Source organism: Salmo salar, chromosome 07 (assembly GCF_965601325.2).
Source record: "Salmo salar chromosome 07, fSalSal1, whole genome shotgun sequence".
Lineage (NCBI taxonomy): Eukaryota > Metazoa > Chordata > Actinopteri > Salmoniformes > Salmonidae > Salmo > Salmo salar.
The window spans coordinates 15,704,497-15,721,032 of NC_138297.1; the positions used below are offsets into that span (position 1 = coordinate 15,704,497).

Consider the following 16,536-nt stretch of genomic DNA (forward strand, 5'->3'; position numbering starts at 1 on the left):
ATATGTTAACATTATAGGGTGTGTGTGTGTGAGGAGATAACGCTAAGTGAGAGAATGTGTTAACCGTACTGTCTTTTTACTTGGTGATTTCAATGAGGAGTATGAAGAAGAGATATCAATATCAGCTAAACTCATTGTTCATGTAATCCTTGAGCAACTTATTCAAAATACAAACACACACACACACACACACACACACACCACACACGTTTGTTTTACTGTTCTTGTGGGGACGAAACAATTGATTTCCATTCAAAATCCTTCTTTCCCTAACCCCGAACCCTAAACCCAAATTGAAACCCTAATTGTCACCTAACCCTAAAATAGCCTTTTTTCCTCGTGGGGACCAGTGAAAATGTTCCCTGTTTTACTATCCTTGTGAGGACTTCTGGTCCCCACAAGGATAGTAAAAACACACACCCACAGACTTCCGGCATTTGTTATGTTACTTATGTAGCTAGTTGTCACATCTGGCAGAGGACAAAAGTTGAACAGGAAGCATCTGTATAAAGAAATGAAAACATACAGGCTTTCATACCACAATGCCTGCCATAATATACATGATTATATAGAAGACCTGCGTTCAAATACTATTTGAAATCATTTTAAATGCGTTGTCTGTGCATGATTGAGCTTGCCTGGCAAAATGTTCCTATGTATTTGAAAGATTTCAAATAGTATTTGAATCCAGGTCTGTTTTCTGCAGCTGTGTTCTGTCTACAGTGCATTTTACAATCAAGAAACAAAGTTCCTCTGAAGAAACTTCCCTCTTTTATTTCTGTATTCATAAGTATGACAGGGAGTATGTGTTGCTTTCCCCACACACACTTTAGGGATTGTTGTCACTAGTTTATGGGAGCGATCTCTGTTGTCTTCTACTCCCTTTTCCCATCATCTCTCCGTCTCCCACTCTGTTTCCCATGTCTTTCTTTCCTACACACTTTCCCTCCATTTCTCTTTCCATCTCTTGCTCCCTGTCTCTCACTCTCTCTCTCTCCCTCCCTCTGGCGATTCTCATCACTAATCTCTGTTAGCAGCAGTAACCTAACCTCCCTCTGTACCATGCCTGTCCCAGAGATACCACAGCCCCGGGCAGGATGTGTGGCCCTTCCTGATCCTCGTACTTGACACTCAAAATAGAAACTAGCTTTCAGAAGGTGCCTATATAGAAGTCTATATCTGTCATGCAACAACAGCCCCTCCCCTGCACCACTTCCTGGACTTGAACCCCAGTGGGTGCTGGGTAGATGGCGATCATATATTTCTCCCAACGCCAACCACTGTTACAGGCTCAGATACCTTTACATCTTCCGAAATGGATTAGGGTTGAGGCAGCCTGTTGCAATTCAAGGTAATGTGTGCATTTCTTTAAAATACCTATTCAGATTGGGGAAAGGGTCACCAATCAGAGCCTGGGGTGGAGTGAGCGGGGTCTGGTACATATAGAATACTCATTAGTCTGAATTAAGGAATGCATCCTTCCTCTGGTTCCTTTACAGTGGCGGCCCATGGCTATTATCACTGATGACATTAATCATGAGCCTTTTCCCGGAATGCTGGGGAGAATCTATTCTAGACCAATCAATGGCAGTATGTGTGGGAGGCATGGGCATATCACATCAGCCCTGGGGATTTACTGCTGACATTTGCATTGGCTCATCATGGGATTTTCAATACCATGATGGATGTCATTGATGGTGCAAGGAGGGTGTGTGTGCGTATGTGTGTGTGTGGTAGGGCAGGTGTCTCTGTGTGTGTGCGTATATGTGTGTGTGTGGTAGGGCAGGTGTCTCTGTGTGTGTGTGTGTGTGTGTGTGCATAAATCAGTGTGTCCGCCTCCGTGTGCGTGTGCGTGCTGGTATGCGTCTCTACGTGTGAGTCACTGTGTGTTTCCCCTTTATGCGGTGGTGTATCCCATCCTATACTGCGTATGCTGAGGGAAAGCCAGTCTAGCAGGTCTGGCAATGAGAGCCTTGATGATGAGAAGCGTTGATGAGGTCAGTCAGGCCTGCAGCTATCAGCAGCAGCCATGGGTCATTTAGGACGGGTAATTTCAGCCTTTGGTGATGAGGGAGAATGGACCCATCGTATCTATTGTGTGGTGAAGGACCGTTGAAACAGTGAGGTCCGAATGTAGAGAGCTATTCAGAGGAGGGCAGGTCCTTGTGTCTATGGAGAGAGGCTGGTTGGGGGCGAAATCGGTGGCGTCGTTGCAGTCGCGTAGGTTATCAGATCCCACAATGCAAGGAGAAATCAGAGGAACCAATATCTGTACGTGAATATGATATTAGTGAAGATGATACCAATCCAACAGGTGCAGAGTGACTGTAAAAAGGACAACTGGCAACGTCACCCTCACAGGATCAGACTGCGCTTGAAAGAAGGTGCCAACAGGGAAGAACAGAGAAGTGACTTGTGGTACCACACATTTGGAGACCCCAATTTCTGCTCTCTTTCCATTTTCCATAAATATAGTCCACTCTGGTAGACTTCTGGAGTTTTCTCTAGCTTCCTCAATTCAGCACACTAGTTGAAGTTTCATTTTCAACTACTTAGCTGCAACTGAAACGTGAAAAGTCAGACTAGAGAAAGTTTGGGTGGATGCAGTGTTAGCTGTAAAACAGATTTGAGCCAACAACACATTACTGTATTTACTGACAAGGTTGAAGCCTTGTTGATGTTCTCAGGTTACAAATCCATGTAGTTATATAACCATGATAGACCAGAAGTGTTGGTTTTATTGGCGTGACTATAGTATGCATTGGTTGAAGCACAATGTTAAATTCAAATCTTATAACCAGCAGCATACCACGCTGCATCCCACTGCAGGCTTGCCTCTGAAGCTAACCAGGGTTGGTCCTTGTCGGTCCCTGGATGGGAGCCCAGATGCTGCTGGAAGTGATGTTGGAGGACCAGTAGGGGGTCACTTTTCTTCGGTCTAAGTATACTGAACAAAAATATAAACGCAACATGCAACAATTTCAAAGATTTTACTGAGTTACAGTTCATATAAGGAAATCAGTCAATTGAAATTAATCAATTAGGCCCTAATCTATGGATTTTATATGTCCTGCCTTAAAAAAAAGGCAGGAAAATGGCACATCAATGGGACTCTGGATCCCGTCACAGTATCACTGTGCATTCAAATTGCCATCGATAAAATGCAATTGTGTTCGTTGTCTGTAGCTTATGCCTGCCCATACCATAACCCCACCGCCACCATGGGGAACTCTCTTCACAACATTAACATCAGCAAACTGCTCGCCCACACAACGCCATACATGTGGTCTGCGGTTGTGAGGCCGGTTGGACGTACTGCAAAGTACTTTAAAACAACGTTGGAGGTGGCTTATAGTAGAGAAATGAACATTACATTCTCTGGCAACAGCTCTAGCGGACATTCCTGCAAGTCAGAATGCCAATTCACGCTCCCTCAAAGCTCGCCCACACAACGCCATACATGTGGTCTGCGGTTGTGAGGCCAGTTGGACGTACTGCAAAATACTTTAAAACAACGTTGGAGGTGGCTTATAGTAGAGAAATTAACATTACATTCTCTGGCAACAGCTCTAGCGAACATTCCTGCAAGTCAGAATGCCAATTCACGCTCCCTCAAAGCTTGAGACACCTGTGGCATTGTGTTGTGACAAAACTGCACATTTTAGAGTGACCTTTTATTGTCCCCAGCACAAGGTGCACCTGTGTAATGATTTTGCCGTTTAATCATCTTCTTGATATGCCACACCTGTCAGGTGGATGGATTATCTTGGCAAATGAGAAATGCTCACTAACAGGGATGTAAACACATTTGTTGACAAAATTTGAGAGAAAAAAGTTGTGTGTCTATGGAAAATGTATTTTATTTTTCAGCTCATGAAACATGGGACCAACTCTACATGTTGCATTTATATTTTTGTTCAGTGTAGATCTCAGGGCAGTGAAGGGGACATTTTGCGAATGGGAAGTTAAACCGGTGTCCTGACTCTCTGTGGTCATTAATAAATCCCATGGCACTTATTGTAAGAGTAGGGGTTGTAACCCTGGTGTCATGGCAAAACTCGCAACCTGGCCACCTAATCATCCCCCTAATTTTATATATCACTCCTCACCTCTCCAGCTGATGTGTGGTGAGTGTTCTGGAACAAAATGTCTGCTGTGCATTACCCAGGTGGGTGGTACACATTGCTAGGGGATGAGGTGACTTTCCCCCTACTATGTAAAGTGCTTTGTGTACCTCAGTTGGTAGAAAAGTGCTATATAATCCCAATCAATTAAAATAATTATTATATCTAAGACAATACGACACCAATGTTGATGACAATCAACTTGAATTTAGGTACACTGCCCACCTCTCGCCATGATCCGTCTGGCCATTACCAAGAACCACTATACTGTATTTTTGAAAGGGTTGTTAGCATTAGGGTCGTCAGAAAATGTTTTGCCCAAACCTAGCTCAAATTCTAGACGACGGATTAAAACGAGGCTACAGCATCCATAAGGTGACTTAGTTCCATTTGGACTAAATAGGTTTGTAGGTTCAACAGTTTTGATTAAATTCACTATTTACTGCTCTCACATGTACATTTCTGCCCAATAAAATCCAATGATGTGCTACCTTTTTGTAGCATTTCTTACAATGCTAACATCTTTTCAGCCGAATCTCTGAGTTCTCAAACCGTTTATAACTTACTTGGTTGCTGTACAACAGTAGCAACTAGCTAGTAGAAGGCTAGCAGTTTCAGCTATCTAGCTTTCACCAGTTGGATTAGAAGCAGAAGGAAGCTAGCTAGGTATATTTTGCTATGGAAGGTTTAAGTAATCTGTGTAAACTGTTGACCTGGACACTTTCATGTAATCAGAGCACAAACAATTACGCTAGCGAATGTCCTTGGCAGCTAGAGCCAGTTAGATGCACCAAACTTAGACAACTTTGGGAGAACTGCCACGTGCTAATTTATAATACATGCACACACCAGAACAGACTTAAGCCCTTACTTTAATTCAGTATGCTCGCTCCTCTCTCAATGCAATTTTCTTCTTGTCTTTATAATCCAAATTTTCTCAGACTGATCAACAGTGTCAAGTTACTTTTCAATGTCCTCCCGAAAACCTGAAGTTGCAAGTAAAAAGTATCAGGGGTCCGAGTTGTACACGAAGCATCCACAACATCATAATGATCATTGCTTGCTTGCGTGACCTGTGTTCAGTCAAAAGAAAACGGAATGTTTGCCAATTTGGTTAACTGTTTTAGAAATATGTTTCTTTAACCAAGCAAGATAAATAAACGTTCAATCGACACTGAGTGAATGAACACATTTTTTTTGGAGCAAATTACGTCAAGTTACGTCTTCACCAAGACTGTCCATTTAAATAGTGTCAAGTTGACATATCTATAACGTAACGGATAGCGTCAACGCCCTGGTATTTGAAGGTCCTGGGTTGTCCTACCGGAGGGGATATTTTGACCATTCTCCCACAGTTTCTGCTTATTTGAATGTATTAGGTGTCTCTTAAAAGAGCATTTGGGTTTGTTTGGCATGGTTGATTGACAAGGGACAGGGAGTGTGACGTGTACTAGTGCGTGTGTCTTGCTACTACGGAATAGAGAACGGTGAAGAGACCCACTCTCAAGGAAGACGTCGTTGCCCTCATCCGTCAGATGCACGCCATCCCTCCGGTACAAAGGCATGCGATAAGTTGTACAGGTTGTAAACGGTTCTACTTTTCAGGCACAACTTTCGGTCATTTTGAGAAGCTAAGAAATTTGTTAGGCCCACATGGAGCTGATTTAGGCTTATTCACACGCGCACACTATCAGTAGCACTTACGTATGTTCTGTTCCAAATCGGTGAGTACTCCCATCTGTTTTCATATTTCTACTGCATTTATAAATGCGGTAGTGGGTGCTCTTTCACTGGAGTCGGACAGCTGTGTACAACAACTGTGTACAACAACTTAGAACATTTGTGGCTAAAGGATTTAGACTACCTATCCAATGTCAAATGTGTAAATATGTATTCATAAAAAGTGTTATGTACTCGTCTAATAACTTTTCATTTTAAAGGTGTTTCTCAGCAGTTTGTCATTCGTCAGTGTTTGTATCAGGTGTTACCAAAATTGCTGTTGACGAACCACAGGATTATGCAGTGTTATCACACATCATTCTACTACTCAGCTGTTCATCGAGACCCCAGCTGTTCATCGAGACCCCAGCTGTTCATCGAGACCCCAGCTGTTCATCGAGACCCCAGCTGTTCATCGAGACCCCAGCTGTTCATCGAGACCCCAGCTGTTCATCGAGACCCAGCTGTTCATCGAGACCCCAGCTGTTCATCGAGACCTTGAGTAGTAGAATCAGGTGTGGTAGAACTGGGCTTGAACAAGAAATCCTGCATAACCCTGTAGCTCTTCAAGAGCAATTGTGGCCATCCCTGAATTGTATGTACAACATTTACTATATCTGATGAATGTACATTTGATTGTAAATTGTGTACTTTGTAATAACTCACTATTATTTACAGGTAATGTAGTACTATGCCTTTCTTCAGTAAACTTTTTAAAGTAGATTTTCATGTAAATAATTGAGTACATGTCAATTATTTTGTGTCTTTTTCCAGGAGCTTTCTCTTGTCTTGTTAAAAGATATATCAGGGATTTTTCTTCTCCAGTTTACTCCATATTGGCTTAAATGGGTTTCTGTTTTTTTTTTTTTGCTTCCCACTTGAAAATCAGCTGTTAATATTAAACAAATACTAATAACTACATTATTTCTGTTACTTTTATTGCTGTGTTTTGCTGTATTATAATTTTGTTGTTCCGGTGTAAAAACCATAGAGATAAAACACCAAAAAATATGTTTTAAGTGAGCAGTAGGCATTAGTCTGAAACTGAAAAATAAAGGAAATTCACATGAGCACCACAATGCGTACTTTACCCATGCTTTGAAAATAAGGGGTTCTTAGCTTATGTCAGTATTACACCAATAAGCTAACGGTTACAGCTATCAGGAATGCAGACAGGCTCTATAGACCTCTATATCTCTGAGTGACTGAGTCGAACACAGCACTTCCTGTTATGTTGGGTACCTACTGACCAACAAAGATGTAATAAAATATATTTATTTTTAAATGACATGTATTGTTAAAATAAAAGTTTAAGGAAATACAGGCAGGCACCACATTACTACAAGACAAAACAGATCACTCCATTTTTTTATTTTAATTTCAACTTCATTTAACCAGGTAGGCTAGTTGAGAACAAGTTCTCATTTACAACTGCGACCTGGCCAAGATAAAGCAAAGCACTGCAACACAAACAACAACAAAGAGTTACACATGGAATAAACAAACATGCAGTCAATAATACAATAGAGAAAGTCTATATACAGTGTGTGCAAATGAGGTAGGATAAGGGGGGTGAGGCAATAAATAGGCCATAGTGGTAAGATTATTACAGTATGGCAAATTAAACACTGGGGTGATAGATGTGCAGAAGATGAGTGTGCAAGTAGAGATACTAGGGTGCAGAGGAGCAAAACAAATAAAATAAATAACAGTATGGTGATGAGGTAGTTGGGTGGGGTATTTACAGATGGACTATGTGCAGTGATCTGTGAGCTGCTCTGACAGCTGGTGTTTAAAGTGAGAGAGATATGAGTCTCCAGCTTCAGTGATTTTTTGCAGTTCGTTCCAGTCATTGGCAGCAGAGAACTGGAAGGAAACTTTGGGGGTGACCAGTGAAATATACCTGCTGTTAAGCCTGACGGTATTGTAAGTATAAAAGCAAAGCTTGCATATAATAAAACATTTTTTTTTAGTGGAATGGGGTAATGTCTTAGTGTGGGGGAGGGAAGAATGCAATATATGACCTTGTATGAGGAACAAATCACGTTATTGTGGGAGCATGTGCTCTAAAGCCGTGTTCACATTGGCAGTTTTGAAGTGACTCAAATCCTATTTATTTGCATATCTGAATCAAATCTGTTCTTTTTCCTGCAGTCTGGCCAACCAAAAAGCACATGGAATCGGATTTTCAAGCGACGTTTCAAACCACATTCATAGGTGGTTTGAAGTCAGATACAAATCTGATTCCTGGCCATGTGACTTGTGTCTGAACGGTCAAATCTGATTTATTTGCCCTCAAGTGGTTTTTAGACTGTTATTTGGAATATCTTGTTGTATGCTAGCTATTCTGTTGACAGTTTGACATGAACTTGTGGTAGCTAACTAGCTTGTGAATTGTTTACAAACAAATGAGTGAATGTGCTAGAAAGCTACCCAGCTAGCTAGTTGACTGCTGTGGCTAGCTCGCTAGTTGACTGCTGTGGCTAGCTCGCTAGTTGACTGCTGTGGCTAGCTCGCTAGTTGACTGCTGTGGCCAAAAGGACTCATATTGAAAGTTGGATCATCTTATCCTTTGAGGGTTTAAAAGTGTTCTTACCCTATGATTTTGAACATTCAAATCAACTGGGAAACGTCCATGGATGATTAATGATTTGAGCATTAAGGCCTGCAGTGTGAACAAGGCTTTAGAGTATGAATTAGGCTGTTTGAGAAGGTTTGAATCCTAAGCAACTTGCATACACATGGTTTGAAGTACAATAGACCAACATAGCTAATGTAGTAGGTCAAAGCTGGTTGCTGGGAAACCTTGGTAGAGCATGGGTGAAGTAGGCATTGTAGTGCTCATGTGAATACCCTTTTTCAGCTTCAGACAAATGCCTACCTCTCACTTGTTTTTAATAGAGGTATGGGTCCCACTACTAGGCTGTGTGGCAGCAGCACCTCTGTCATCCTGATTTCACTGACTGATGGTTAAGGGCTTTGAGGTCTCTGTCTCACTCGCTCTCTCTCTCGCTCTCTCCCGCTCTGAGCCCCTGTGTATGTTTGTGTCTCAGACTGCTTGTGAAGCCTGTAATTGAGTGTGTCCACCCACCTCTCTGCAGCAGAATCAGTCAAGAGAAGAAGGCTTCTTTCTTTTGTGACACACACTTCGGCTGCAGTGCCATCATCCATTCCTATGCAAACCAGACACCAAAGATCACCCTTCTTGCTGGTGCAGGCTAGAGTCCAAACACACACACACACACACACACACACACACACACACACACACACACACACACACACACACACACACACACACACACACACACACACACACACACAGAAACCCTCCATCTCTACCCACTATGCAGTGGAGACCTAATGCACATACTTACTTACTTGCCTCAGAGCTAATGTGAATTCCTGGGAACTGGAGGCAAAATATACAGATGTAGGATCTTAATCTGATCACCCTGTTGCAGGAGAGCTTTCCTGCAATGCAAAAAATGTAAAACTTGTAGTGTATTTGTGGTTTAAAAAGGCAAGCTGTGTTAAATGAAGATCTACATCTGTATGCTCTAACCTCATCTCCCCACTGTGCTTATTAAGAGTTCAGTTTGGCCTATTTTTATCTCCTGACTGGTGACAAAAGTTGTATTTCACTGCCCCATAAATGTGACAACAGTGTGACCTCATTGAATGCACTCTTTCTCTCTAAGTTGTGTGTGTGTGTGTGTGTGTGTGTGTGTGTGTGTGTGTGTGTGTGTGTGTGTGTGTGTGTGTGTGTATGGGGAAGGTAGGCATGAGAATTTGTTGCCATCCTGCTGAGCAGTACCTAACTAAAATAGCATACTGAGAAAAAACAGAATGTGGAACTACAGGGTGAGATGATTGACATGCCTTGTATTCTTTCCCCTGTGTGCAAGTTAATGACTGCAATGCTATTCCAGGAAGTGATAAGATGTGGTTTTCCGGGTAAAAGGGGGTTATTGCAAGACTGACAGTTGTATCAGCTGCTTGTTGTCTGTGGGTTTTTATCAGTCACATCCCATTCGGTAAAAAATTACATTTCAAATACATGTATATTTATTACATCTTTGCTCAACTGCATGTAAAGCCTTTAAATGTATTCCAGATATGCATGTACATACATTTGCATCTTTGCTCAAATGCTTGGAAATGGTACAGAAATGCATGGCTATGACATCTAGTCTACAGGGTGGCCAAAGTGGTTCCTCATTTGGCTTCTTAAATTACTCTTTATGTATTGTTCAATGGGGATACTTTTTCTGGCCACCAAGTGTAGGTCTAGGTCTTGTGCTTCCAATGAATGGTATTATATGTTTTTACAGTGGATGGTTAGCGGTGTTATGGTGTGTTCGTAACCAAGTGGGAAGTGTATTTAAAATCTATTAAATATTTAAAAAAATAATACGTTATTTACCCAATTTTAAATGTTTCACATGTATCCACATTTTTTTTAATCTAAAAATGTATTTTAAAGGTACTTTTTTTTCTGTATGGGATGTTGTGTCCCTACGAATCTCAATGAGGTTCCCTGTGCGTACTGTAAAATACATATTTCTGAGTATTGGGTCATATTTATTTATGTTTTTTTATTTAACCTTTTATTTAACAAGGCAAGTCAGTTAAGAACAAATTCTTATTTACAATGAAGTCCTACCAAAAGGCAAAAAGCCTCCTGCAGGGACGGGGGCTGAGATTTAAAATAAAAATAAAAATATAGGACAAAACACACATCAAGACAAGAGAGACACCACACTACATAAAGAGAGACCTAAGACGACAACATAGCGAGGCAGAAATGCATGACAACAGAGCATGGTAGCAACACAACATGGTAGCAGCACAAAACATGGTACAAACATTATTGGGCACAGACAACAGCACAAAGGGCAAGAAGTTAGAGACAACAATACATCACGCAAAGCAGCCACAACTGTCAGTAAGAGTGTCCATGATTGAGTCTTTGAATGTCCAGTTTGAGTGTTTGTTGCAGCTCGTTCCAGACGCAAGCTGCAGCGGACTGAAAAGACGAGCGACCCAGGGACGTGTGTGCTTTGGGGACCTTTAACAGAATGTGACTGGCAGAACATGTGTTGTTTCCGGAGGATGAGGGCTGCAGTAAATATGTCAGACAGGGGGAAGTGAGGCCTAAGAGGGTTTTAAAAATAAGCATCAACCAGTGGGTCTTGCGGCGGGTATACAGAGATGACCAGTTTACAGAGGAGTATAGAGTGCAGTGATGTGTCCTATAAAGAGCATTGGTGGCAAATCTGATGGCCGAACGGTAAAGAACATCTAAATAAATGATGTCTCCGTAATCTAGCATGGGAAGGATGATCATCTGAATCAGGGTTATGTTGTCAGCTGGGGTGAAAGAGGAGCGATTTACGATAGAGGAACCAAGCCTAGATTTAACTTTAGCCTGCAGCTTTGATATGTGCTGAGAGAAGCCATACTCCCAAGTACTTGTATGAGTTGAGTTGACTACCTCAAGCTCTAAACCCTCAGAGGTAGTAATCACACCTGTGGGGAGAGGGGCATTCTTCTTACCAAACCACATTACCTTTGTTTTGGAGGTGTTCAGAACAAGGTTAAGGGTAAAGAAGGCTTGTTGGACACTAAGAAAGATTTGTTGTAGAGCATTTAACACAATATCTGGGGAGGGGCCAGCTGAGTATTAAGACTGTATCATCTGCATATAAATGGATGAGAGTGCTTCCTACTGCCTGAGCTATGTTGTTGATGTAAATTGAGAAGAGCGTGGGGCCTAGGATCGAGCCTTGGGATACTCCTTTGGTGACAGGCAGTGGCTGAGACAGCAGATTTTCTGACATTATACACTGCACTCTTTGAGAGAGGTAGCTAACAAACCAGGCCAAAGACCCCTCAGAGACACCGATACTCCTTAGCCAGCCCACATCAAAAGCTTTGGCCAAGTCAATAAAAATAGCAGCACAATATTGCTTAGAATCAAGGGCAATGGTGACATTATTGAGGACCTTTTTAAGGTTGCAGTGACACATCCATAACCTGAGCAGAAACCAGATTGCATACAAGGGAGAGAATACTATAGACATCAAGAAAGCCAGTCAGTTGATTATTTACAAGTTTTTCCAACACTTTTGATAAACAGGGCAAAATAGAAATAGGTCTATAACAGTTAGGACCAGCTTGATCTCCCCCTTTAAATAAAGGACGAATAAAGGACGAACTGTGTCTGCCTTCCAGGCAATGGGAACCTCCCCAAAAAGGAGAGACAGGTTAAACAGGTCGGAGATAGGCTTGGCGATGATATGGGCAGCAACCTTAAAGAAGAAAGGCTCTAAACCATCTGACCCAGATGTTTTTTTGCGGTCAAGTTTCAGGAGCTCCTTTAGCACCTCGGACTCAGTGACTGCCTGCAGGAAGAAACTTTGTTGCGGGGCAGGGGAAAAAGAGGGAGAAGCATTGGGGGTGGGAGATGAGGAAATGTTGGACGGGCAAGGAGGCATGGCTGAGTTAAATATGAATCCTGACTTAATGAAGTGGTGAGTAAAGAGCTCAGCCATGTGCTTGTTGTCAGTAACAACCACATCATCAACTTTAAGGGACATGGGCAGCTGTGAGGAGGAGGGTTTATTCTTCAGGTCTTTAACCATTTTCCAGAACTTCTTGGGGTTCGACCCACAGAGAGAGAACTATACTCTATAGGCAACATCGTCTCATTAGAAAATGTCAGAGTAGTGACACTGAACCATTGTAGTTATACTGTATGTCACTTGATCTGTTGGTTTGCTGAAGTATGCTGTTTTCAAATGTAACCTAACCACAATCCATCAGTATCCAGACATGTTATTGTTCTAATTCCATTGTTTTGTTTTAGTCAACATTTCCTGTATACTTCCTGGATATCTTACATAACTAGATCAGAGCGACATAAGACTATTACTGGCAACCATTCAAACCCGGCAACATTTATTTTGCTTTCTTACTATGCACTCGTTTCCTTGTACAGGAGTTACATTTCTTGGGTGAAATGTGTTTCTGTGCAATACCTTTAATCTTCTATATCTTCACCTTCTTTGTTTTGTGCCCAGGAGTGCATTTGAATTGGGAAGAAAGGGTAGAGGACAAAGAACACTGGGAAACAAGAGGAGGAGGAGAAAAATGGAGGCCATATCTTTAGATCAGTCTGCGACGGTGGATGAGCTGGTGGAAGCGTGCATCCAAGCCTTTGGTCAGTCAGTCTCTTTATTTGTCCATGATCACTGAAATATACATACTACTCAATGTCTAAATAAACAACATATACTCTTTGTGCAATCAGAATAACATTTACAGGAACAGATTGCAAGGAGAAGAAGATAAATAATATACAATTTCCCATATGTCCATGCACCACCTGAAGTAGCTAATGTTGTCGGTCTCAAATCAATAATAATTGGTTGTCTTATTTGCAGTAAGACTTCTAGAATTTGTCTGAAAGGACATACAGGGGCTGTTGAGTGATGAGCAATGCGTCTGTCCTCTTTCAGATGAGACGGGCACTTTGAAGGACCCCTCCCTAGTGCGTATGTTTCTTATGATGCACCCTTGGTACCTTCCCTCCACCGACATGGCAAAGAAACTACTGCTCAAGTATCCTTCACCATTAGTCACCTGCTTACAGCTTATCACGTCTTGTCAGCTACTGTAAGATCAACAGATACTCTTTAAGGTGCCAGTGAATGGAATGGAAAGGGTAAGATGGATGGAATGTTCCTAGCGTGCAAAACTGGTTGCAATGACGTCTTTTGTAGTCAGGCCATGGTCAGGTTGTATGCTGATTGTAAAAGGATGTTTTTGAAATGTTTTAGTAGATGTTTTATGTACCTTAACTGTTGATCAGATCACAGGAGGAGAGCTGCACCGCTGAGCTCAGGACAAGAATCTGCCACTTGGTGAAGTAAGACACATTCACAATTGCTTTTGTTACTAGGTTGGGGAAGTTTCTTTATTGCTTACCTCTCTCTCACTTTGTCTCTGTGTTTCTCTCTTTCGATCTCTATCTCTTTCCCTTCCCTCCCTTTCCCCCTCTCTCTTCCTCTCTCCCTCTCTCCCTCTCTCCCTCTCTCCCTCTCCCTAGGTACTGGATCAGTGAGTTCCCAGCGGAGTTCAATCTAAACCCAGAGCTGGCAGAGCAGATCAAAGACCTCAAGGACCTCTTGACCACTGAGGGGAGCGAGCACCAGAGTCAGCTCATCGACATCGACAGTGTGTAAGTGTCCCCACGTTACACTTCACTAAAGTGTTTGTGTCTGTGAAGTGTCTCTCCGTTCTACTGTGATTTCTCCCTCCACCAGCTTCCACCAGTGTGTGAGTGTCCCCCATGTTACACACATTTGATTTTGCCGTATAAGAAATACTCAACGGAGATCTAAAAACAAAACAGCATTAAAACAGACGAAAGTTTAGAAAACAACAGAAAGTTCAGTGCCTTTCTGTCTGTCTGTGACCCTGGTATCCCTAGTTGGTCATTAGGGTAGATCTATTGCTATAGGGTGCTTTCATGGGACAGCAGAGTTTCATAAACAGTTGTATTTCTTCTCTTGCATCTTCTGTAGTGTCTTCTTTCTTCCTAGTTTCATTGCGGAGACTTGATTCAGCATGCTGTATTTTGTTAGCCTGGGATGCAAAACTGAATATCGCTCTGTTTCAGAAACATAGTGAAACAGTGCATTATTAAGTTTGGATTCCACGTTTGCATTTTGTGTGCTCGACTCATTCATGACAGTAACCTTGTGTGCTTGTTGTCCCTCTCAGGCCGTCATACAAGTGGAAGCGTCAGGTGACCCAGAGGCAGCCATCCATGTCTAAGAAGAGGAAGATGTCTCTGCTGTTTGACCACCTGGACTCCAGCGAGCTTGCCACACACCTCACTTACCTGGAGTACAAGTCCTTCTGCAAGATACTGGTATGTGGGTCTGTGGGGAGCAGTGTGTCTGTCCACCAGATCTGGGTTCAAATAATATTTGTTTTCTTTCAAATTCTTAAACCTGCACTTGACTGAGCTTGCTTAGTGGAATGGAACTAATGGAATATTCCCAAAAGTGAAAATCCCATCTATCTGGCACTCCAGGCAGGCTCAATGAAACACTCAAAGTATTTGAAAGAAAACACATACTCTTTGAACCCTGGTCTGCTGTCCAAATTGCCTTTGCATTGGTCATTCAACATGGGACCTATGCTGACTTATATGTGAGTTTAACAGCTTCTGTATGCCCACTGAATACATGCCCCCCACTCCCCTCCTCCAGTTCCAGGACTACCACAGCTTTGTGATGCATGGCTGCACGGTAGACAACCCCATCCTGGAGCGCTTCATCACACTCTTCAATAGTGTGTCTCAGTGGATCCAGCTGATGGTGCTCAGCAAGCCCACCGCCCCCCAGAGGGCTGCAGTCATCTCCCACTTCATCAGGGTGGCTCAGGTATGTAGGCTGGGGCACATTGGACTATTATTCACTCTTGTTCTGAGGGAAGCTATTAGTCTGAGTGTCAGTCTGTTTGTTCTATTATGTCATCTACTTGTCACGCATTGTCATGTTTGGTTGTACAATGACAGCAATGGAGCTGGCAAGAGCACAAACTGATCTGGGACCAGGCTAGGACGCTTCGTCTCCAGGGCCGAAGCAAATGTGACTGGTTAGTAGGCAAGTCATGTGACTGGTTAGTAGGACAGTCATGTGACTGGTTAGTAGGACAGTCATGTGACTGGTTAAATTCAGACAAATAATCCCAATTGGTTAGGGTAAGGGGTTGGGTCCTGGGCCACTTAAAGCAGTGACATGGATCGTAGTAAAGCCTTAGGGGTTGAGATGAGACAGAGGAGTTCTGTCATGGAGAGGAATAGGGAGGACGGGGGGAGATGAGATATGGACAGAGATTGGATAGATACCAATCTACCCTTACACACAACAGGCAGTTACGCTTCGATTGTTATGAACTGTGTTCGTAGACAATTGCTGCCCATTATTCCTAACAGAACTTATCCAAGTGTGCTTAACAGTAGTGTTATTTTCACAGTACTACTACTGCCAGACGGGAGGCTATATTTGGATTTGTTAGAGAAGAAAGTTTAGAAGAATGTTTGGAGTGTGGCTCACTCATTCCCCAACGCCACTCTCTCCTCTCCAAAACAAACTCTTCATGATTTATTCACTGACGCCACAGTAGGCTCACCCCCCCCCTTTTCTCAACCCTTCTCTGACAAATATGCCCCAAGCTCAAATATCCCAGCTGGGTTCTCGCTAGCTAGTTTAGCACCCCGACTGAGTTTGCTAAATAAAACACTTTGCCAAGGATCAAAGAATTATCTCTCTGTTATTTGGGATAGTGAGAAAATAAAAAATATATATACCCTCCTAAAAGTTGGGTGGGAGTATTTTCCAAAGCTGTGATACAGCTCCAATAGACCCCAGGGAAGGGTTACCTCCTGCTCTCTCCTTCCTCCTGCTTCCTCGCTCTCTCCTTTCACACCCTCCCTCCTCTGTCACTCTGCATATCCTCCCTACCACAGCGGTATTCCTCCTTTCATTTATCTTCTGATTTATTCAGGGTTTCGTCTGAACTAGCTACTTTTCTTGGTAGTCTTAGTTTCTCTCTTCTCTCTCCTGTAACGTCTCATCATTATCCATAGGTTTTTACCCATACATCCCTTTTTGTT

At 42.5% G+C, this 16,536-nt stretch overlaps 1 protein-coding gene across 6 annotated transcripts in view; it reads left to right on the forward strand.

Annotated features, from left to right (window-relative positions):
• The window catches only part of LOC106608563 (RAS guanyl-releasing protein 2), a 54,826-nt gene that overhangs the window by 9,171 nt on the left and 29,119 nt on the right, over positions 1-16,536 (forward strand). Inside the window, exons 1-8 of one of the 6 annotated variants that reach the window (XM_045721569.2) lie at positions 4,880-5,848; positions 6,176-6,358; positions 12,929-13,068; positions 13,367-13,469; positions 13,720-13,776; positions 13,957-14,088; positions 14,634-14,784; positions 15,128-15,301. In XM_045721569.2, the coding sequence (XP_045577525.1) occupies positions 12,999-13,068; positions 13,367-13,469; positions 13,720-13,776; positions 13,957-14,088; positions 14,634-14,784; positions 15,128-15,301 (687 nt within the window). In that variant the 5' untranslated portion in view covers positions 4,880-5,848; positions 6,176-6,358; positions 12,929-12,998. Of the gene's footprint in view, positions 1-1,223; positions 1,352-4,879; positions 5,849-6,175; positions 6,359-7,711; positions 7,770-12,266; positions 12,380-12,928; positions 13,069-13,366; positions 13,470-13,719; positions 13,777-13,956; positions 14,089-14,633; positions 14,785-15,127; positions 15,302-16,536 lie in introns of those variants that run through there. The other 5 variants (XM_045721568.2, XM_045721564.2, XM_045721567.2 and 2 more) reach the window with 5 other exon arrangements.